This window comes from Rhinatrema bivittatum, chromosome 12 (genome assembly GCF_901001135.1).
Source record: "Rhinatrema bivittatum chromosome 12, aRhiBiv1.1, whole genome shotgun sequence".
Taxonomy (NCBI): Eukaryota; Metazoa; Chordata; class Amphibia; order Gymnophiona; family Rhinatrematidae; genus Rhinatrema; species Rhinatrema bivittatum.
Genome location: NC_042626.1, coordinates 31,009,900 through 31,033,953, shown reverse-complemented (window position 1 = coordinate 31,033,953; position 24,054 = coordinate 31,009,900). Strand labels below are relative to the sequence as shown.

General features: G+C 42.6%; 1 protein-coding gene and 1 long non-coding RNA gene across 4 annotated transcripts in view; one reads left to right on the top strand and one right to left on the bottom strand.

Annotated features, from left to right (window-relative positions):
• Positions 1–4,682: 4,682 nt before the first annotated feature.
• Positions 4,683–24,054, bottom strand: part of LOC115073844 — a 69,570-nt gene continuing 50,198 nt past the window's right edge. Inside the window, exons 5-7 of one of the 3 annotated variants that reach the window (XR_003852138.1) lie at positions 23,536–23,611; positions 19,227–19,458; positions 4,686–6,299 (exon numbers count right to left, since the gene is read on the bottom strand). This is a non-coding gene — a long non-coding RNA (uncharacterized LOC115073844). Of the gene's footprint in view, positions 6,300–19,226; positions 19,459–23,535; positions 23,612–24,054 lie in introns of all 3 variants that reach the window. The other 2 variants (XR_003852139.1, XR_003852137.1) reach the window with 2 other exon arrangements.
• The window catches only part of C12H11orf53 (chromosome 12 C11orf53 homolog), a 32,738-nt gene continuing 20,710 nt past the window's right edge, over positions 12,027–24,054 (top strand). The window contains exon 1 of the mRNA XM_029572711.1: positions 12,027–12,146. Coding sequence (XP_029428571.1) covers positions 12,027–12,146 — 120 coding nt within the window. The remainder of the gene's footprint in view (positions 12,147–24,054) is intronic.

The following is a 24,054-nucleotide window of genomic DNA, read 5'->3' as shown; positions in this document are numbered from 1 at the left end:
TGTCTATTGTCTAATATTCCTGTAATGGCACAGTCCATCAGAGCTGTCACTCCAAAAGCCAGGTTGTAAACAAGTGTAGAGTGAGGCATCCTCGCCTGACTCAGCCACCTTTCCTCTTGGGTTGGACCTTCGGGTGCTCGGCCAGCAGGACTTGGGCAGGAAGGCAGGAAACCCAAGGCACACACTTAGGCAATGTAGAACCTCAACCCGGAGGCACGATGGTGTCCGCAGGAGAAGGGCAGGACCACTGCAGGAAAAGCTAGAGTCATGAAGGTGCCCACAGAAGCAGTGAAGGACCATTGCTACACAAAGCAAACTAAGACCCGAGTCGGGGCGAGGAAACCATTTCTGCACATACAAATATACGTATCCATATTTACACCTGCTTGTAATGAGGTGTACATGTTTGTGCATACGCCGCTCAGGGGTCTGCATACGCCCACCAATTTTCAGTGTGGGTTTATCTCAGCTATTATCTCAGCTATTTTTTCCTGGGGAAAAATTCATATTTCTAGGCATGAAAGAGATATGCTAATTTGTATGTATATAAGTAGTTTTCAGGAAATTAATTATTCTACCGGTATTGACTAAACAGCCACAAGGTATAAAAAGTGAAAGGCAACCAATTTCTATGATAACTCAAAAACCCGAAAATATAATTCACTACAATTTTTAAGAAAATATTTTTAACACAGGCATTCAAACAGGGCTTTTTGGCGGTGTAAATCACTTCACTGAATCCCCACGCCTGTTATCATTGGCCACCATTGTTTTAAAGTTTTTGACTCCATAAATTGTTTCAAAAACAATGAATGATGAGATGTAAAGAGACTTGAAAGAGTCGCTTATAGATTCTCTCTGGCCCCTCCCATCTTCAGTTCCTCAGGCAAAGACTCCGAGCACAACATCCAGCTTCTCGAATCCCAAGTGCTGCAAGATGAAAGTGCCGACACTGGTGTTTCGCACAGAGCGCTGCCTCAGGGGGCCTGCATCAATGCGGGAATGACGGCAGTAAAGCAAATCCCAGCTTGTCAATTCATAGCAGGATCTCCCCCAAACCAGTACATGTTCAAAAGATATTAAACAAAAGCTTCCCAAAAAAGACCACTACTTAGCTTCATTGTTCAGCCCATGAGAAGCAATCGCTTTTCAAGGTCAGATCCACCTCTGTTCGAGCTGTCACTCACCACCCCCACACACCCCAGCCCTCGGATAAAAGGCTGTAAATGATCAATAACAGAGCAGTCTAAATCAACAAATGCAATTAGAGCTGTTTCAGGAAACTACCTTTTTAGTAGTTGCGCCTGTACATTTGTACCTTTTTAGTAGTTGCGCCTGTACATTTGTATCTTTTTAGTAGTTGCGCCTGTACATTTGTAGGACTGGGTTTCAGTGCAAGCCTGTACCGTACAACACTGTGCACTGTGATGGTGCTTAAAAATATTGAATTTTGACTGAAATGTATGGTATATTGTTAGACCCTTATTCTCTAATAAAAGTACCATAAAGAGTAAATAAAAAGCGCACGCAGTACTTCAGCCAAACTCTACTGTATGCCATGGTAACTGCCTGGGTCCTGAAATCTCACCTGCTCCTCCAATGGATCAAAGGTTCATAAGAACAGGGATTGTATTTATGGAAAAATCTGTGCTAGGGCCAGTATTCAGGGCTATTCATTGCCTTTTCAAAGAAATGCCTTTATGGTAAGCAACGGCTTGTTTAACTGAGCTCCCCCAGCCTTTGTTAATGCCTTACCATCTGCTTTATTTTATATGTGCTCTTTTGCATTCATTGGCAAAAGAAGGTAAATGTTTTTCAGCTGGGCAAGTTTGCTGTTGGTCCCAACCTATTGAGAGGGGGAGCATCTTTGGTCTGGCACTTCCATCTAGAAACAAAGAATTATTAACAAAAAAAAACTCCAGCCTTTAAATCAATTGGATTATAAAGACCCTGTTGAGACTTGTTCAGCTGGGCCATGACAAAGGCTATTGTTTAATGAAAGCCGCTCTGCTCGCCTGGGCGTTTCATCTTCAATAGAAAACAGGGAGGCACAGGAGACCCAAGGATTGTCGCAAATACCCAGGGCAGCGACCCTATGGAAAGAATATCGATATTGTCTTTGGTTTTCATTTTGGAGCCATGCTGGGGTCTTCTCGGCCTCTGGACTTGCGCTTCCTGTAAACGGGTCAGAGAGGAAGTACCCGGTGCTGGAGAAGCAGGAGTAGAAAGAGCAGCCCCGGTGTTCAGTGATGTTCTCCAAGAACCTGCGGCATTCAGCGGCGCGGGCGCTGTCTGTACCGCACGCTTACCCGGTTACAGTGAAGGTTTTAGTTCCCAGACCCGTGGAGTTTGTACAACGTAAGCTGCGGATACGGGCCTCCATCACTGTCTCTTTCTCGGTTTACTGCTTTAAACATCTCATCTATTGATAGCCCATTTTGCTGCACCCTTTTTTTTTTTAATCTGCTTGCCTTGCTGTCTGTTGCCAAGGATCTTGTCAGAGACTTGTTTCTGTTTGTATCATATACAGCATAGTTCTCTGCTTCAACGGCAGGGGAGAAGAAAAACTGATACTACACACATCCAGCAGAGCTCTCTGCTTCAACGGCAGGGGAGAAGAAAAAAGGGTTCGCACTCATAAAGCGGGGAGTAGCTGGCTTGTTACGGCGGTTACTACCCCAAACCAAATGTGCCTGATACTTCACTTTCGATGCATATCCAGCATAGCTCCCTGCTTCAACGGCAGGGGAGAAGAAAAACAACCAATAAGGGCTGTATAACATAGTCTGAGTAAAACAAATAAGCATGGGTGTAGCTTGCTTATTGCGGCGGTTACTACCCCTACTACCCCTAACTTATCAAGCTAGATATTTCACTTGGATGCAGCTCCATCACTGCTTTCTACATTAATGGTGGGGGTGGAAGGGAAATAGAACCAAGAGCTAAGAGAAACAGATAAGTATGAGAGAAAAAAAGTGTGTGAAGCTTGCTGGGCAGACTGGATGGGCCATTTGGTCTTCTTCTGCCGTCATTTCTATGTTTCTATATGTTTCTATGTTTCTATCATTTCCAATCCCATTTGACTTCACCAGCTAGGAAATTAAACGTAACTGAAAATATTGTAAGGTACATCGTCGAGGATAGGAACTAGCACAGGTGAGTAAATCAGCCGGCACCTAGAGACAATCATTCCTCTACCCTATGCTCAGATTACAAACTAGGATACCAGCTTTCCATCATCTTCATTTCTTTGTGTGTCTTTCTTGTTAGTTTAGACTCAGAACCACGAGCATGCAGTACTGCGGAAAATTTGCAAAGCCATTTATGTGGGTAACTAACAATTTACACATGTCTGAAAATTGTTCTTCAGTACAGCTAAAAGCATGCATGTGGTTTCCGTTCTACAATATGCACACCTGTCACTCTGTTTAGGGAAGTTCCTGGGGGCGTGTTTTAGGCAGGATGCTATGTACACAATTATCTATAGAAGATCCACCTGAACAAAAGGCAGCTACGTAAGTATCCATGGCAAGTTTGAAACTGTGAAGATTAGAACATAAGATGTGACATGCTGAGACAGACCAAAGGTCCATCGAGCCCAGCATCCTGTCTCTGGCAGTGACCTATTGGGGTCGCTAGAATACAACATAACCCAAAGAGTAGGTCCATCCCTTAATATTAACTCCCAGGAATAAGCAGTGAATTTCCTAAATCTGCCTGGCTAATAATGGTTTATGGACTTTGTTCTCCAGGAACTTGTCCAAACCTCTTTTAATCCAGCTATTCTGGATGCCTTGACCACGACCTTTGGCAACAAATCCCACACTTTGATTATGCGTTGGGTGAACACTTTCTCTGATTTGTTTTAAATCGGCTATCTGTTAGCTTCATGAAAGTCCCCTTTTCTTACTACAATCTGAAAGGGTATATCATCATCTCCTAGTTACGCATTCCACTCCATTCATCACTTTATACACCTCTGTCATATCCCTTCTCTTTCAAGCTTAAGAGCCCTAAGCCGTTTAACCTTTCTTCATAAGGGAGCTGATCCATTATCGTTTCTGTTGCCATTCTCTCTACCTTTTCTACTTCAGCCTTATTCTTTTTGAGGGGGGCTGTCCAGAACTGCTCACAATACTGAAGGTGCAGTCACCCATTGGATTGATATTTATTTATTTATTTATTTGTAGAGTTTTATATACCATTATTCGGTAGAGCCATCATGATAGAGTAGTATCATGACATTCTCTGGTTTATTTCTTTTCCTTTCTGAATCATTCCCAATATTCTATTTGATTTTTTGACCACCGCCACACACTGAGCTGAGGATTTCAACATACTGTCCACTCCAAGGTCATTTTCTTGTGTGGTGATTCCAAATATGGAGCCCAGCATATTATGTTACCTGTCGCTGAGATTTTTTTCCAATGTGCATCAACTTGCACTGCTCCGCATTGAATTTTATCTGCCATTCGGATGCCAGTCCCTCAGTCTCACAAGGTTCTTTTGCAATTCCTCGCTATCTGCTTGTGCTTTTTTTTTTTTTTTTTTTCATTCTTTATTTATCAACTTTTCAATTTTACAAATCAAACAAAACGTTTGTAGCAGAAATGTCAGGTCTTACATGAAAACTTTCAATATTTAAACATGAAATATAAACTTAATATATTCTTTATCTGTAGATACATAATAGTAAATTTAAATCCAATAGACTTTTGCCTGATATTTTTCTGTCAATTATTCAAGATATTTCAAAAAAAGAGGCAAATTCTTGGGAGTTATTTTCTAAGTAAAAATCAGAAACTTTGAAGAAAACTAAATGGCTAGCGGTAGCAATACCTGGTATCTATGATATGTTACAATACTGGGGTAGATGTGGTGGGTTTTTTTGAATCTATAAACAGCTTCAGTTGATCTGGGGAAAAAAATATATAGCATTCATCTCTCTTTTTTACAAGACATTTACATGGGAAACGTAGCATAAACGTATAGTCCAGATCAGTCACTTCTTGTCAAAATGCAAGAAAATTCTTGCGTCTCAACTGGGTAACTAAAGCCAAATCCGGAAAAATTTTTATGGAAATATCCAGGAATTTTACAGGAAATTTTCTAAAATAAACTTTCATGATTTTATTAACATCATAGGTAGACAATAGAGAGACCAAAAGCGTACCCTTATCTAACACTACGATATCTGAATTTTCAAGATAATTAGTCAAGTTGGCTTGCAACTGTTCATTTGGCTCTCTATTTGAATTCTTGGATCTAGGCAAGAAATAGCATGTATTGATTCCTGGCATTTCCTCTTCTATAAATCCTAAGCTTTCCTGAAGAAATCTTTTTAGAGTCACAAAGGGAATTTCCCCTATGACTCTAGGAAATGCTTGTGTTTTAGCAATTTTGAATAATTTTGTATCACTTGGAAATTGCATCACCTCACTTGTTGCGCCCTTTTCCAGATCATTTATGAATATGTTAAACATCACAGGTCCCAGTACAGATCCCCAGGGCATTACATTTTCATTGGGAAAACCAACCATTTAGTCCTACTCTCTGTTTCCTATTTTTAACCATTTACCAAAGCGATATAGGACATCAAACCTGAGCTGTCCTAGCCTTCCCCGGGCTTCCTTCTCTCCTCTGGGGCCTCTTCTCCCCTCCTAGGCCTAGCTAGTCATTCCCTTTCCCTAGGGACCGCCTCGGCCCAAGGTTCTCTGCTGCTATAGGGCTTAAGGTGGAGCAGGCCAGATCTTGGAAGCCAAGATGTCCTGGGGCTTTCTCCTGTATACCCCATCATATCCTGGTATCATTTAGTTCCACCCAGCAAACATGGAGGAAAAAGGAGAACAGATACCTATCCAGTATCCAATAGAAGGAGAGAAGACAAAGGTGAGAGAAGTGGAACCCATTCTATGTGTAACCACTACACATACCCATCCGGTATACAGAGGAGGATCAAGATCAGAACAACAGAGAGGGAGAGGAGACAAAGAGTTGGGGAATTTAAGATGAAGTATTTGGATCCCAGGCATTTGAATGGGGAATTAAATTGGGAAGAGGACCCTGTATTTCACAGTAACCCAGGGAGGTTTCACCTTCACTGCAAGGATAAGAAAGGGACCTTGAGGGTTGGTTCAAGGGAATCTCAGAGTCACAAATTTACTATTTTGACTTGCTGTATAGAGATTGGCTTTAAGAGACTTATACCAAGTAAGTTCCATTTGACACGTTTGAAGTGCTTCATTAGTAAAGCTGAGTTGGAACACTAGTTTTGTGCGCGGCTTGCTTATTGGCACTCACTGCAAAAAAACAAAAACAAAACAAAACAGATAATTAACATCCATGGCCCGGGAAGTTATCCTTCCTCCATACAGAGAATCCTTCCATTCCAGGGCTGGGAAAGAGGGACTTAGCCTTGCTACTGAGTGTGTGTCTTGGGGCTCCTAGAAGGGACGCCAGTCCAGGGGTTATGCTGTTAACCCTCACAACCACTCTTTTTAGGGTTGGGTTTTTTTTTTACTAATTTCCACATTTCCTTGCACTCTCCCTTTTTAAAAGTGAACTGCTTCTGTGGTAATTTTACTTAATGTCCTCCCTCCACTGATTATGTCAAATTTCATTGCAATATGATCACTATTGCTAAGCAGCCCCACCACCGTTACCCCCACGTACCAGGGCCCTGCATACGACTGAGGACCAGATGTAAAATAATCTCCCCTCTTTCCAGTTCCAGCTCCAGCTGCTTCCATGAAGCAATCGTTCACGGAATCTAGAAATTTTCCTTCCTAAAAATGTCCTCGTGAAATATTTACCCAATCAGTACCGGGGTAAGAGAAATCTTATTGCATTGCCAATTTTGTTTCTGTTAGCATTTCCCTGCCTGACTCTTCACCCTGGTCAGGCTGATGGTAGTACACCCCCCGCTGTTATGCTCTTCCTCGCCACACGTGGAATTTCTATCCATAAAGATTCAACAGAGCATTTTGTTTGCTGTAGGACTTTTGTCCAGTTTGACTTCATGCCATCGTTGACATAGAGTACCACCCTGCCACCAATTTGACTTGTCCTGGCTTTTCAAGGTAACTTGTAGCCTGGTATCACAGGGTGGTCATTCTCTTTCCACCAAGTCTCTGAGACACCTATTATATCTAAATCCTTGTTAAAAGCCATATATTTTAACTCTCTAATCTTATTTTTTAAACTTCTGACATTTGCAAACAGACAATTTAAAACCTGTTTTTTTAAAAACTTTATTTACAACCTGCTTATGAGCAGTTGGCACAGGGAATGCCAGCTTTAGAATCTTAAATTTACAATGTGCCTCAACAGACAGCCAATGTCTGTGCTTTATAGCAGGGGATCTCTCATTCTCAGACCACCCACCAACCTGGCTGCAGTATTCTGCACCAACTGAAGTCTCCTGAAGGCAGTCTGCAAGAGGCCAACATACACCAACTTAAAATAATTTAGGCCATTAGGCAAACTAGGAGGCCACCAACAGTGCCCCCGGACAGCCCGTTTTGTAAAGCCCCGGGACTTACACGCATTCCGGGGCTTTATGCACATCGCCAGGCCTTTTTAAAATAGGCCCGGCATGCGTAACCTTTTGAAAACCTGGCCCTATAAGTATTCTTGAGAACTGCTGGCTGCCAGTTCTCTGACAAACTGACCAACCAGTATCTCGTCTATATACATGAACTGATCCTTCTTATATAGGTAAAATACAATACAGTACTAGGCCAGAAATTCTTAAGTTGCGAGACCACCTGGAGTATCATTTACTTAGGTTGCCATGTCAACTGCATGATAGAGAGTCCCTACATTACCCTGACCAGTTCTCCAAGTTGGGACCCATTTACCATCACTCTTTAGATCAGTGGTTCTCAACCTTTTTCCCATCGTGACACACCTGACAGACCACGCTCACATGTGTGACACACTGCTCATTACAATTTACGACGGAAATAAAAAATAAAGGTCCAGTATTATTTTTATTGTTAAGAATGACACAAGAAAAAGATACATATTCTGTCTGAACAGAAATTGCATAAACAGTAAACATCCCACACCAAAACAGCACCAATTTCCAGCACTTAACAATAACCACCTTACCTAAGAAAAGGCAACATTGAAAATATTATACCAGACCTTAAGACACCAATATATCTCCTATTAGGAAAACAGACCAAGTCAGGCTGCTATAGAGCCCTACACAGAAACTACATGCCAGCAGAGAACCTCACCTGAATCACATGTGCTGACCCTCACCTAACAAAGAATAAAGAGATCAAAATGTATAACTAGAAGCATGCAGACAAAAACTGAATTGGAAACTGCAATAAGCCAGAGTCTCTGTATGCAGTATAATAAAGGAAAAAAGAAACATCACCCATCCTTATAAAACAAATCAAGAAATTTAAAATCAGTAGCAGTAAAACCATACTAACAAAAAGAACAGATTATTTTGAAACAGCAGATGAATGGAATATCCAATAATTAAAAACTCATATCAAACATTTCTAGATTCCAATAAAATATTTCAAAATAGCAGACACAAAGACCCAGTAATGAAAAATAATGATACAAACAATTTTTTGCTCTGCATACCTGGGAACGTTTGATATCCAGGTGCCCTGAGATTGTTTTGAATTAGCAGGAGGAGGGATGGTTTGCTTGCAACTTTCTCTTCTCTCTCTCTCTCTCTCTCTCACACTGGCTCTCAATCACTCACATATACACATGCTTTTTCTCTCTCACATACATGCTTTTCTCTCACACACAGACTCTCTTTCAATCTTTACAAACATGCTCTCTCTCTTTCTCTCAGTTACACACAGGCTTCGCAATCACATACTCACATGCTCTCTCACCTAAACAGTTCTCAGTCACAGACAGACACACATGCTCTCTCTCTTTCTCTCGTTTGCTGTTATTGTTTGTAAGGTTTTGGGTGGACCCTTGGACACTGTGGCTGCTGACTACTCCCACAGGGGGAAGTCCCGTGAGGGGCCACAGGTCAGGCTCAGCTTAGGACACACAACTCAGATAGATCTTTATTAACAGTATTGAGGAGCCACCATAGGTGGCAGTAGTGAGCAGAGATGAAGCCCGGCTGGGTTTGTAGTCCCTCAGGGCTCTGGAACAGCGATCCCACAATGGCTGTGCTGTAGTGAAGAGAAACTGAGATAGTGAGTACAATGAAGTATAGCAGGGTTCTGGAATAGAGCCTTGTTGGTTGAGTACTCACACAGTGGTTTCTCTCGGTAGGAATCACAGGAGCTGGAATAGAGGCAGGCCCTTGAGGAGCGAGTACCTGGTTCCAGGGAACAGCTCTGAGTGGTGCACCACTTCCTCTTCCGGGCCACGGGGGGGAAGAAGAGAGCATGCCGGTGCTGCTGACTCCAGCTGTCCTGCCGCGTTCCGCCCGGGCTATCAGCATTTTAAGCCCGGGCGGAGGACCTATTTTGCTTGGGAGGGGGAACAGTTGGGTCAGCGGGGGAACGGGAAGTGTGGCGACACACCTGCGTGTTCTTGGCGACACACTGGTGTGTCGTGACATACCGGTTGAGAACCACTGCTTTAGATAATTCTTTGTTTTGTTAAAATCTTGCTGCTCAGGGCAATCTTTATATCTTAGGCTGTGTGCTGTGTTTATAGATGCCCCTGTAATCGACATTCTAGCCTGAGGTTCTGCTCTTGTGACCCTATAATTAGGCATCACAAATTGTCGCCAGCTTCAACTGCTGTCCAAATGTACCTGGAATTCCTCCAGGTCAGGCTCAGTTGGGCATTTAAAGTTCACACAGCCAGAAAGGCTAAGATAGCAGAGGATTCTGGGTCAGTTGTCGTCTCCATGTTGATCTCAAGCTCAGGCACACATATCATAACATTTAGTCGAATACCTGAGTATATTTATTTATTTATCCTAATTGTGATATTTAATAAGAAAATAAAAGTTCATATTGATTGAATTATTGCCTAATGTGGTGAAAATTTGTATTTTATTCATAAATGCTGTACTTGTTAATTCTGCAAACTTTACAGAGGAGTGGAAAAATTGTCTATGTATTAATATGAGTTCTAATAAAGAATTAGTCATTTACTTATGATATGGATGATTTTAACATACATGAATATATATAAACCAATATGCACTAAAAAGCTACATGTGTGTGCACTACTTTTTAAATTGATCTTCCATTTGGAAAATTCATTTATGCAATGGTACGCAAGTGTAAAGACAAAGATACCATTATTGCTTGCAGATCTGATGATGAACTAATCATGGGAAAAAACACATTCATTTTCCCTTGTTCTGCTGAGTGAAACTTCCTATGGGGCAGATTTTCAAAGGGGTACGCGCATAAGATATGCACGTACCCCCCGAAAACCTGCCCAAGCTCCCCCTGCGCGCGCTGAGCCTATGTTGCATAGGCTGCCAGCGCGCGCAAAGCCCCGGGACGCGCGTAAGTCCCGGGGCTTTGCTTGGGGGGCGTGTCGGGGGCGTGCCGGCGGCGTGGGGCCGGTCCGGGGGCGTTCCGGGGGCATGGCCGAGGCCTTCGAAACTGTTCCCGGACCGCGGACTGGCGCTCCGGCAGCTGGCCCGGGCAGGCATAAGTTTTAAAATAAAGGTAGGGGGGGCGATTTAGTTAGGGCTGGGGGGTGAGTTAGGTAGGGGAAGGGAGGGAAAGGTGGGAGGGAACAAAAAAAAAATTCCCTCCGAGGCCGCTCTGATTTCGGAGGGAACAGGCAGTGCGTGCAGGGCTCGGCGCACGCAAGGTGCACAAATGTTCACCCTCTTTGAAAGTGCCGACCCCGAATTTTAAAAGATAGGTGCGGCTACGCGCGTATTTATTAAAATCCAGCGTACTCTTGTTTGCCGCAGGGTTTGTGCGAACAAAAGTACGCCCGCGCGCTTCTTATAAAATCTACCCCATAGAATGTAATAGCATTTATCTGTGTCATTACATCCCTTCTGGAATACGACCAGCTGTTTACTATGTTCCACATTTGCTGTGCATTGCATATAATAGAAAATGGCTTGAGTAATATTTTATAGAGTCAGACCTGATTATTAGTTAGTGAAGTTATTTTTGTTTGGATTAACATTTATGAGGATAATTTTCACAGGAATGGTCCTTTAGAAAATTGTGTGACCAATATATGTATAAAAAATATGTGCATACTTTTATACACATAGAGGCATTTCAGGGTGAAGTCTAGGCAGGTTAGAGAGTTATGTGCATATTTCTTTATATAATAATAAATATGCACATACATTTTCTTTGTGCACTAAATAGCACATATAATTGTGTGTGTAGTTTGCTGGGATACATTTCAAACTGGACATATGAGCACAATGCTTTGAAAATTGGTGTAACTTATATACATATTTGCCGGCTAACCTTTGCTTGATGATACAAATTTACTCCTTTGAGGCCTGATTTTTAAATGCCAGCGTGTGTGAAAACTGGGAGATCCACACGTGGCCGGGTGGGGTATGGGTGGGCCGGGACAGTACCATTAGGCGCTGTCCCACTGACGCGCACGCCAGAATCGGACCGGCATGCGCAACTTGCTGCTGCATGGCAGAGCGGGTAAGTTTTGAAACAGAAAATTGTAGGTTAGTTGGGGGGGGGGGGGGGGGGTTAGGAGTCAGGGTTAGTAGGGGAAAAGGCAGGCAGGGTAGGTAGGAGGTTTAGGAAGTTCCTTCCTAGTCTGCTTGTTTATTGGAGTAGACTGGGAGAGAACTGGGGAAAGGCCCTATTGTGTTGCCATGTGCATGTAGTAAAATTTGCACCCCCCCCCCCACCACACGCACACCAATATAAAATTGGGTGCGCATGTGTGCGTGGGTAGCGGATTTTATAACATGCGCACATGTTATAAAATCAGCGTGTCCATATGCGCCTGCCAGGAACCAAGCGCACATGGACGCCCGCACACAGATTTTAATATTGACCTTTATATGAATAACATGAATAGGCCTCCTATATATTTTAGTAATGCAAATATAATTGTAATCCATGTGTTTAGTACCTGCAGACTTCAATAAGCGAATTTATCAAGGCGTCAGAGTAAAGCATACCGTCAAAGATCTTCTTGCAGAAAAACGATCTCGACAGACAACAGGTTCCCGGTTTAATGTAAGTCATCTCTTAGTATATTATTCTTAAAAATATTTTTCTTTATGTGATGTACATTTGAGGAATGGATGATTAGTTGGTTGAAATGTCAGTTTTTTGGATGGAGGATTGATTGGTAACTAGATAGTTGGGTGGTTCAATAGTTAATTGATTCAATAGGTTATTGGTCAGTAGGGTAGATGAATAATTGATTGAAATGGTCAGCTGGGAGGTTAGATGGTTGGGTGGTTGAATTGTTGGATGGATGTTAATTGATAGAATGGATGGTTGGATAGTTGAGTTGGTTGCTGGTTGACCTAGTGGATGACTGAGTAATTAAGCTGTTGGTTGAATAAACTGTTGCTGATTAGTTGTGTGTATAGTTGGCTAGTTGATTTTCTAATTGATGGTGTGAGTTTTTGTTTCCTTGGGTGTTTGATTAAATGATTGGTTCTTTATTGATCAGTTAGTAGAGTGATTGATTGGTTGCTTGATTGTTTGGGTTGGGTAGATAGTTAAGTAGTTAGTGATTGATGGTTGATTAGTTTTTATTAAATTAGAACTAGGCAGCTTTAGCTTAAACTGATGAATAAGATAATTTCCAGTGTTTATCAGCTCATAATCCTAGACTACAAGAACAAAATTCCATTAAATTGTACAAAAAATCGCATAGTCATTGACTGCATGGAGGCTGGAGGGAGGGGGGTTCACCAATGACTCTACTATCTGTGACAGTGGCAATTAACCACGGTGTAGTACCATCCAATCAATGTCAACTGCATGAGAGTGAATATTCAGCCAGTGACCTGGCAGAATGTGATAATTAAGCCATTACATATGGAAAGAGATGGTAAATTATTTTGTACATATGTGTTGGATGCGAAAAGAACCTTGCTGCCTCTACAATTGTAGGACCCCATTGGGATCTCTACGAAGGTGCAGCCTTGTAGAAAGACCATACATTCGAAGGAGAGAGGAGCACAGCATATATGCCACAGCACCCCCACGTGAGGCTGCTACAATGGTGATTTCCTGTATTTGCATAAGATAGAGACTCCTAGAAGTGGTGCAGATTTTATGTTTAAAAGTCAGAGGGACAGGAGTATTCTTTTCATTTCCTTTTCTCTTGGAAACTCCTAGGCCCCAGTCAGTGGGAGAAGGATTTTATAGGATGTAAGAGACTTTCCCCAATTGTTTTACCATTTCAAGGTCACATTTTTTTTCCTGCCTGGAATTTCAGCTGAAAGGAAGTTTTCCACTTTTCCTTTCTCCTTTGTGTGGGAATCATCTGTTTTATTTTCCCATCTGGTCCCTCAGCCTGCGAGGGTCGGTGCCTGTCAGGCAGGATTTGTGAAGAGGTAGGATGCTTGTCCAGTAACCAGTGTGAATTGACCGAGTCATGAGAGAAAAGTGACTGGGGCACTCATCTGGTGTTAATCTTTACTTGTACCCATCCGGTGCCACAGAGTATGGAAAGGAGAAGAGACATGGAGAAGTGGATACCAAGCAAACAGATTCAAGGTATTTGACCTGGGAGTCTAAGTTGGGAAGACAACCCTACCATTTATAGTGACCCAAAGAAGCCTCATTATTCTAACCCAGAATAAGGAAAGGAAGGGACCCTGATGCTTGATTTAAAGAATCAAAGACGCAGAGATTTGCACAGTTACCGATGTGATATATGTAATGATATCATTTGGAAGCTATTTTTACAAAGTGCTATATGTCATGTTTACGCCAAATCATCAGTAAAGTTGTGCTAGAACACCAGCTTTGCCTCCAGTTTGGTTATTGGCAAAGCTGAAAGTTCATGCGCAGGTCGGGACACAGAAGGTTATCCTTCCCCACTGCGGAGAATTATTTAGAAGCAGGACTGAAGAATTTGAGAGAAATGGGAAGGCCACTTAGCCCTGGGCATTGTGTGTGTCCTATGGATTCCTTCATAGGAGCCCAGTCCGGGTCTTACACAATATTTTAGAAAATGGGATATTTTTGCATTACTGGATGCCAAGTAGAGTGAAAATATTATTTCTAGAAAAGAAATAGGCAATTTTATTAACCTTTCCTGCCAGAATAAATAGGGATGAATGCAAGTTCTTGTGGTGCCAAAGATTCGTACCATTCTGAGTCAATCACCTAATTTATGAAATAGTACAAAAAGAGATAACATGAAACTCCTGACATCTGAGAGTGGAGTTTATTGCCAGTACTCTATCAGATGTGTAGATTAATAGGGCCTTATTCAATACAGATTTATTTCTATCAGCACAGAATGGGAAAAATTCATTTTTTAATAAGGCCCATAGTATCTCTGTTTGACTTTTCAATTACTTGGTTACAGAAATGGTATGCAAATAATTGTCAGCAGGCTTTAAATATAAAATTATGTAGTACATTTTGTGCTCATTAGAATTGCTAGCTCGACAGAAGTCGGTATAGCAGAAGAGGCAGGAGTGACAGGTCCTCAAGCTTGTTCTGAAGGTCTATATGCCCAGTCTATGACCTCTCTGAAAATGTTAACATAGGTGCCAATTAGTGCCAGTATTTGGTCATAATCTTATGATTGTAGCACATAACACTTCATAAAAATACATTCCTGCTAACAGAATCAAAGTCAACAAAATTCCTCCAGTATATAGGAGGTTACCAGAAGGCTGAACTTGATGGACTGATGGCCTCAATTTTGCTTAATTCCTGAACTACACAAGTGTCCAAAAACCTGGAGCTATTTGGCACGCTGCAAAGAGATACTGGGGCTGGCCTGGGGAATATTCAGCTCTGTCTCTCAGGGATTTCATTTTTGTATGATTTTTTTGCATCCCACATTTTGCAGAACTGAAGCTCATGTGACTATGCTGCTTGAACCAGTTGCTTAAGATTGCACATCCTTGATGTGTCTATAGCTGGCATTTCTTAACACTTGAGTCCTATCAGTTGGCCATAAATAAAAAGCTGTAAGTTGGCTGTAACCATTAACTCAAATGCTTGCCTGGAGACAGCTTTTTGTAAACGCACTCCCTGCACCAATAGACATCCTGCACATGTTCATAACTGCAGCTGCACACAAATTTCTGTCAGGGTGGTTTGGCTCATGCACTAAACAAGCATAACATGAAGGACACATTTATTCCCTAGCATCTTGAGTTTTAATTGTATTTTACCGGATGGCACCTATAAGCAGAAGAAATTAGAAACTCTGTGGTTGTTCCCGGAGCAGTACATCTGCTAGATCTTAGTGACAGAGAAAGAATAAGTCTTTATAAGTTGCTTTCTTATTTGCTGAGCACATGTGACAAAGGAATAGGGACAAACAGTTCAAAGAGATGCTTGCTGACATCGTAACAAAGATTTAAAAAGAAAGTTCCAAGGTGCGCCTCTGGTCTGAACCCAAAAATAAACAAAGGCAGGGTTAAAGCCTTGCTTGGCCTGAGCTGTGAGATATGGAGTGCAGTACTAGGAGGCAAGGCTGGCTCACCTGTCTCAGACATCAATTGTGCAGTTGCACTGGAGCAACGAGAAGTAGACTAGCAAACTGTTGTAAATCAAGTTATCAAAAGCAACCGTCTGGCTCAATTCTTGTGATATAAAAAAAAAATAAATGTCTAGAATGAGACCTTTGGCTTAGATTCACTTACGTGATTCGGCCATTTTGAGTGACTCTAAAAATCCCATTCTATTGCATTAACGATATAAAATTGGGCTCCCTAAATCTATGAGGAGAAAGTACTCACAGAAATCAGTTCAAAATTTCAATGCTGATTTAGGCAAGCACGCGTGTTGTAAAATAACCTGGACGCGTGTACATGTGCACTCCATTTTAAATGGGCATGCGCATGTGCGCGCAAATCCCCTGTCTACCGCAAAAGTGGGGACATTTTCCCAGCCCGTTCCCAGTTCACCCAGTTAAGGGATAGGACTTCAAAGCCCCCTAGTTTAATAGCCTCCCTTCCTCCCTTCCTCCCTGTTAGCCCTGACCCTTAAAACCCTGCTGACTTCCCTAAATATTTTTAAAACTTACACGCCATCCATAGCAGAAGTAAAGTTGCACAACAGTGCACATAAGTATTTATTCGCTCATCCCTTGGCCAGGCCCCGCATGCCCATGCTCTGCCCAGATTACGCCCACGCTCACAGTCCCCTACTGCTTTTTATTAACTTTTTATTTGTGCACTCAACGGGAGATACACACGAACACGACGGCTTATAAAATCCGCTCGGCGTACGCTGACTTGACTTGTGTGTGTATCTCCTGGTTTTGGCACGCACTGGGCTTTTAAAATTCACCTAAAATTCTGCTAGACTTACGCACACACATTTACATTTCCTCCAGAGTAGGTATAAATGTGTGTGCATAAATATATTTGCATGCATACTTTCGAGCATCAAAAGTACAAACATAAATGATTTCCCTGCCCCCAACTTTGACCCCCCCCTGACCCCCCATAGTTTCTCTTTCTTGTGCATGTAAAAATATGTATATGAGTTACATATGCACTTTTATATGCACAACCCCAAGGCAGTTTTCAAGAACCCATTTATGTACATAAAACCGGATTTTATGCAGATAAGTGCTTTTAAAAACCAGGCCCATAGAATCATAGAAAGACAGGTCTGAAAGGAATCTCAATAGGGTATCCATCCTCTGCCCTTCATACAGGATGCACAGAGCTTAAACTGGCCCAGATAGATGATTATGTGACCTGCTCTTAAAAAGCCTCCAATAGTGAAGACCCCCCTTCTTCCTTTAGTAACTACCTCCCTTGGTTCCAGGGGCTTAGGTGAGTGGGTCACTGGTAGGGATGTGCATTTGTCACATCTGTTTTGGCGTGTACATGCATACCTCGCCGACTTTCTAGTGCACACGGAAAAACGAGTATTGTGCGCATAGATCATTACTGAAAAGACACGCATGATACCCGGTTTTCTCGTGTCCTAGAAAGTTGGTGAGACACACACGCTGATATGGATGCGACTATTGCTTATCCCTAGTCATAGGGGCTTATTTGGGGTATGTGTGAGTGGAGGTGAACTAATGTTGAACATGAGTGTTATAAAGTTATGGCACAACTTTTAAGGAGGGAGAGTGAACGGAGGAGTTACTCCTTAGAGAGAGTATACAGGACCAAGGCACAATTTTTGAAGCTGTCTGAGGAGCAAGTCTTATGCAGATTCAGGTTCAGGTTCAACAAGGAAACCATGCCTCACTTATGCCAGCAGTTAGAGCAGGACCTCAACCCTTCCACTTGGAGAGGCCATGGCTTGCCAGAACACCTCAAGGTCACTATGGCCTTGCCTTTTTTTTTACCATGTCACTTTCCAGACACTTCTAAGGGTCATAGCTGGAATAAGCCAGTCAGCCACCTCCATTTTTATTGAACAGATTCTGACTGCATTTCTCAGGAAATCTCATCACTATACATCTTTCCCTCAGAGAAGACAGCAACAACAAATTATGACTGATTTCTACCAAATTGCACATTTTCCTTCTGTTCTGGGGGCAATCGATTGCACTCATGTCCTTATAGGCAACGAGGTCATCTTCTGTAACCGCAAGAGCTTCCATTCCCTCAATACGTTGGTGGTCTGAGATGCCAAGGGGATCATTATGAGCATAGCGCCCAAGTTTCTAGGATCCTGTCATCATGCCCACATCCTTTCACAGTCAAGAATTCATGACCACTTCCAGGAAGGTCTCATCAATGGGGGTTAGCTTCTAGGTAGGTATTCTGCTTTCACTACAAGCAAATAGCAACTATCCTCTGCCCTTTTTCTCTCCCTATGTGATCTTACCACTTTGGCCCAGGAGGCCCACTTCAGCCTCTACCAGGGGACAGCCTCACTGCCTATCAGATTGGGATATCTCTTTCTGCTATTCTCAGGTGATAGAGGGTATTCATTCAAAACCTGACTCATGCAGTTGCTGCTGTCATACACACAGACTGCAGCAGATGTCCACTACATCAGGGCCCACTTAGCAGACCAGGACAATCATTAAGAGAACCTTTGGCCCACTCATAACATGTTTCCACTGCCTGTAGAGATCAAAGGGATGCCTTCTCTACAACCCAACAAAGATATGTGAGATCTTTCTAGCCTGGTGTGTGCTTCATGACTTGCCCAAAAGCCAAGTCCAGTCTTCTTCAAAGGGATAAGGTGATCATCTTTCAGGGTCATATGATGAAGAGGAGGAAGAGGAAGCATGCAACCCAAGAGTAGGAACTGCAGGAGATTTATTACCAGACTCACCAACAGACTGTAGAGGAAAAGAACACTCTAATACAAAGAAATTTTCAAAGGTGAAGGTGCAATTATTTACAAGACAAATGTGATATATGCAGAGCAAACAAATTATTTTTTCCTGCTCTGTCCTTTCTTTTGGGGGGTGGCTGTGGTTCCTTGGACTGCCCAAGACTGGTGCTTCTGTGCAGCAATGTGTGGTCACTACTCACAGTACCTTCAGAGGTCACAGACACTGAAGGCAGTGACAAAGGGTAATTACTTCAAGAGGGCTCCAGAGGAGAAAGGAGTTCCTGAGAGCTGACATTTGGGAGGGCCAGAGGATGAAGGCCGGGCAACACTGGTGTGCTTCTCCTCTTTAGCTTACATGATGAGGCCGCTGCTGTGTCAGCAGAGGAGTATCTCCACCTGTATCATCTGGAGATACATCCTCTGAGGAAGTGTAAGCATTGATGGAGGAAGGATCCTTCAAGGTGGTGGAGGCATAGGAGTAGGAGCCAACACTGGGCTTGAGGAACTATAGCAGGTAGAGGAAATGCTTGGAAAGGCTGCCTCCAGGGACTCTGCCTGAGGCTGTGGCTGGCATAGATGCATCTTCTGGAGCATCTCCCTCCAGACAGAAATCAGAGACTGCAATTCCTCCTACAGCATTTAGCTAAGACCCTGCAACTCCCATGATACATTCTGTAGCTCTTTCTGCACCATTTCTTTGAGGCCCTGTATGTTCTGCCTTAGACTAACCAGAAGGTCAGCCACTCTTTCATTTTGGAGTAGCATTCAGCTCTCAGCTGGAGTGCAAGGCACCTCATCATCAATTCTTGCAAAAAAGCTGACCTCTTCCCTTCCACCTCATAAACATCTTACCCCAAGACATCTGGAGTTGGTGGTTCTCTAAAGGTTAGTAGGGATTCATCCTGCAACAAAGCCCAGGTGTGCTCATCTGTTGACACATCCCTATCAGACTCTTCTTTGTCAGTTGCAGACTCCTCTGACTCACTCTGTTCCTCAGGAGTGTCCTGCAGTACTCATGCATGATGCCTTGGCCTTCCAATGTCACTGGGTCCCAGCTGGTCAGAATCATCTTGTGTGGCATTGCCTGCAAGAAGGTAAAGTACACAAAATGTCACTACTGACTTTTTCTATGGAGCCTTATCACCCACTGGATCTTCTTTACAGGCATGGAGAACAGCTAAATGATCCACATTCTATGGCTCCAGCTACTGTAGAACTAGTCTAGATTTCTTTGGGTATCAAAGCTATCCTTATGCACTTTCTTTTTACCTACAAGCATGGACAGAAAGAGGACTGACAGTTAGATGTTGCTCATGACTGCAGCCCCTGTCAACCTTCTGGACTATTGACTATCTGTAAATATGTAAACATGTATATCTATTTGTATTTTTAGAAACTTTATTATAGTTACTATATGAAAGTATCTTATATGTCTTTCTTACAAAGACTGCTTACCTTGTCGCCCTTGAGAGTGTGAGGTGTCTACTGTCTAGCTCACCAACTCCTCTCTGCAGCTTCAGATATAGTGCTCAGGACCATCTGTTCAGTTTAGCTGAAGATTATCTGCCTGTGAGCCCCTCTGTCCTCATTCTAGCCTGTTTGTCCTTGACCTCACATCTAAAGTCTTGCCTCTTACGACTGAGGTTTTACCCAATTTCGTTATTGTTGAAGACAGCATTCAGTCTACAATGGATTTTCTCCCAGGTCTACTCTTTTCTATAGAACAACTAGAGTACATATCACTCTGGTTCTAATGGGTTTTCATTAGTTACCAATACACTTTTGTGTTCAGTATAAGATTACCTTTATGATCCACTATTTGATGAAACTTAACTCTTTTCCTTGGACAAAGGCCTTGTTAAAAATATGCAAGTCTACACGTGTTATGCGGTGTAGTCAGAGAGGCCTGTTGGATGTTCCATCGTTCAAACAGGCTTGTCTTATAGAAATGAGAGAGACTTTTCTATGGCTGCACCATCTTTGGGGAACTCTCTTCTGGAACAGCTGTGCCTTATGGAGAGCACAAAGGCGTTTAAAACATTTTTGCTCTTAAACTGGCCTATTTGTAGGTATCCTAGAATAAGGCAGACTATATTAGGACTTTACCATCATGTCCTATATAACTAGATGCTTTTGAAATTATTCTGCAATTGCACTGAGTTACTTTGCTGTATATGATATCAGGAAACAGTTGGATTTATAGGTACCTAGGATAAGGTTGACTTATGGTAGGACTTCTCTATCATATCCTATTTAACTGGACATTTCTCAAATTAGTTTGGAGTTGCACTGAGTTGTATATGAAGTCAGGAAATAATTGGGTTTTGTTTAGCATTTTATTTTATGTTTGTACTATTCTGTCTTATTTTATGTATGTTTTACTCTATACATCGGCTTTAAGTGATTCATAAGCCTGAAATAAAGTAAAGTAAATAAAGTAGGATCCCACTTTCCTGGATTCTTTCCCATTCAAAATGTTGTGGACCTTTATGACCTTCTTGACAAGAAGGTTAACCTTCTATGGCTAGAAGTTCAGCTTCCTAAGCAAGGGTCCCCTTCCTCCAGACATGGTGCAGTTAGGACGATAGGCTATGAGACCTGCATTTATATACCATACTCTCATTTATGCATAAAGACAATGTAAATATGCAAGTAAAAAGGCAGGTTTTATGCACATAAAACTTACATGTGTACTATTATACAATAGATTGAAATTTTGGTGCAGAATCTGTACACACATACATTTATATTACATACACATGTACAGTGCCTTTTATAAGTGGTAGAATGCACGCATTTTCCTGATAATCTGTGTGTAGAATTAGCCAATAAGCTAAATATTAGCTACAAGGAAATCAAGGCATGTTTGGATGATTCACTAAGTATCTGAAGCTTTTCCCTATTTTTTATTGGCCTTAACTCTTCAATTCTATAACAGGTATTTAATTGGAGAGGGTAAGGCCCTTTAATCACAATTAAACACTCTTATTTGTTACTAGGGATGTGAATCGTTTTTTGACGATTTAAAATATCGTCCGATATATTTTAAATCGTCAAAAATCGTTAGAGGCGATATATAATAGGAATTCCCCCGATTTTATTGTCAAAAATCGTAAATTGGGGGAAGGGGGAGGGTGAGAAAACTGGCACACTAAAACAACCCTAAAACCCACCCCGACCCTTTAAAATAAATCCCCCACCCTCCCGAACCCCCCCAAAATGTCTTAAATTACCTGGGGTCCAGTGGGGGGGTCCCGGTTTGATCTTCCACTCTCGGGCCACGGGTGCGTTGATAGAAATGGCACCGGCGCTACCTTTGCCCTGTCATATGACAGGGCAAAGGTAGCGCCACCGCCATTTTGGTTCCTGTCCCCCAACATCATGAGCGTAGGAGATCGCTCCCGGACCCCCGCTGGACCCCCAGGGACTTTTGGCCAGCTTAGGGGGGGCCTCCTGACCCCCACAAGACTTGCCAAAAGTCCAGCGGGGGTCCGGGAACGAACTCCTGCACTCGAATCGTGTTGCCGTATTGCAAAATGGCGCCGGCCATACGGCCATACGGCCGGCGCCATTTTGCAATATGGCCCCTGTCACATGGTAGGAGCACTGGATGGCCGGCGCCATCTTTAAAGATGGCGGTGGCCATCTTTACGACAGCGGCAGCCATCTTTAAATACGGCGGCGGCCATCTTTACGAAGGCGGCGGCCATCTTTAAAGATGGCGCCGGCCAGCCAGTGCTCCTACCATGTGATAGGGGCCGGAAAGTTTTCACAACTATTCCTTTCCTCTAACACGGTCAAACCGGGCTTCTCAGTGATAAAAAGAACTCTTTCCGCATGGATTTCTGATTGCAGCTTCTTTGGCCCATCTTTGCTCTGCTTCCATAGATGGTATTTTGCAAGGCTGCCACTTGGTCTTCTGTCCACACCTTCACTGCTCATTACTGCCTAGAAAAGGCTTCACGTCAAGACAGCAAGTTTTGGCCAAGCAGTTCTCAAAAGCTTATTTAATTATTTCCTTCAATGATCTCCGCCCCAACCTCTTCAAAACACAGGTCGCAAGTCCCGCTGTCTGTGGAGACGACTTTGCTTGCTATATGGGTAAACTGACACATGAATGTCATGTTTGTGCCTAGGTTTACCTGGACTATGCAAAGGCATTCCTGGGGGGGGGGGGGGGCAGAGAAGTTTGGACTCATGCACGGGCTTTATAAGGAAAACACTGTGCACAGGTGTGTGACCTGCACGTGGTAGATTTGGTGGTATAATTTTCAAAGCTGGCTTTATGCACTTAAATCTGCTATGAAAATTGGTGTTACTTACATGCATTTTTGCCAACTTCCCTATAGGAAAATTGCCCTTTGTATGCTTTGTGGTATATAGAAGGTACTTTCTCTACTTTAGCACAACCAAATGTGGTTACGCCATTGCACAGGATCTTGAAGGAGCATGGGCCAACTCTGGAGAGATCTGTCTGGAAGGACAGTAAACAGATTTCACTGAGCTTTGCCTATTCCAGCTGCTTGAGTAAAAAATGGCAATAAATCTTGCCCAAAGCTGGTCATATTTCAAAGCAATAAAATCAACATTTATGGAAGTACCTCATACTACATAATGATGAACTAGAAAGTAGGAATTAATCATAGCCGAACTCTCTTCAAACACAGGGATATGTGAGGGAACTTTAATGGAAAAATGGGAAGGTTCGGTCCAATGTTTTAGGCCCAGGTAAACATCAAGTGATGAATCACCAAAGCAAACATGATGTGCCAACCTGGCAGGTTAAAGATTCAAAACTATATTAAGCTGTTCTCGTTTGTCAATAATGCAGAGCAGCAAAATGCTCTGTGATAAAATACTTGATGTATACAAGCTAGATGAATAGGAGGGGTAAGGCTAGAAACATTTCTCTTCCAGTTGCTCTGGCATTGCTCAATCAGCACTCCCTCAGCAGTCCTGGGATGCTCTGTGGCCATTTGCCCATCTGTAGTGGTGCTGGTGTAATAACATTCAGCGTGCTTTGCCATGGGGATTTTGAGGGCATTCTAGAACAGGAAGCTGCCAGATGTAGCAGATTAACAATATAAAAATAACCAATATGTTCTATGTCATGTTTTAATATTTTTTAAATTTGATTTTCTAAAATTAATAGCCTCTTTACCAGCAGACTGGAGTTGCCTTTGCTTTCGGTGCATTCTCTTACAGCCCCGCATATCTGACTTCTAGCATAGGGTTCACTGCAGAATAATAATAATAATAATAACAATAACCAACGGGTTTCAAATGCAAAGTATGGCACACACAAAAAAAGGTTCTTTCTGGTAATTGCCAAACCTTCTATCTTTTAAGGAGAGAACAACCAGATGGCCCTCTTAGGCAGATCTGAAGGGTCAAGCAGGCCTAAACCTGATCAAACCCTACCACAGGTAACTGTCCCTTCATTTAAGGATGAACGACCTCTCTACTTCATAAGGCACAGGCAGTGCCACTCGGGGTTTTACAGCACCGCATCCAGGGATGAAACAGAAACTGCAAGTTCATAGATTAAATGAGGAAAAATCAGGAGCAGGACGAAGGGTCTAAACTTCTGCTGCTATGCCATGCAGTCCAGGCAAACCCTCAAACATTCTCTGAGGGTTTGTTACAGGAGCATGGAACTTCTTGCTGTCTACAGGCCGAG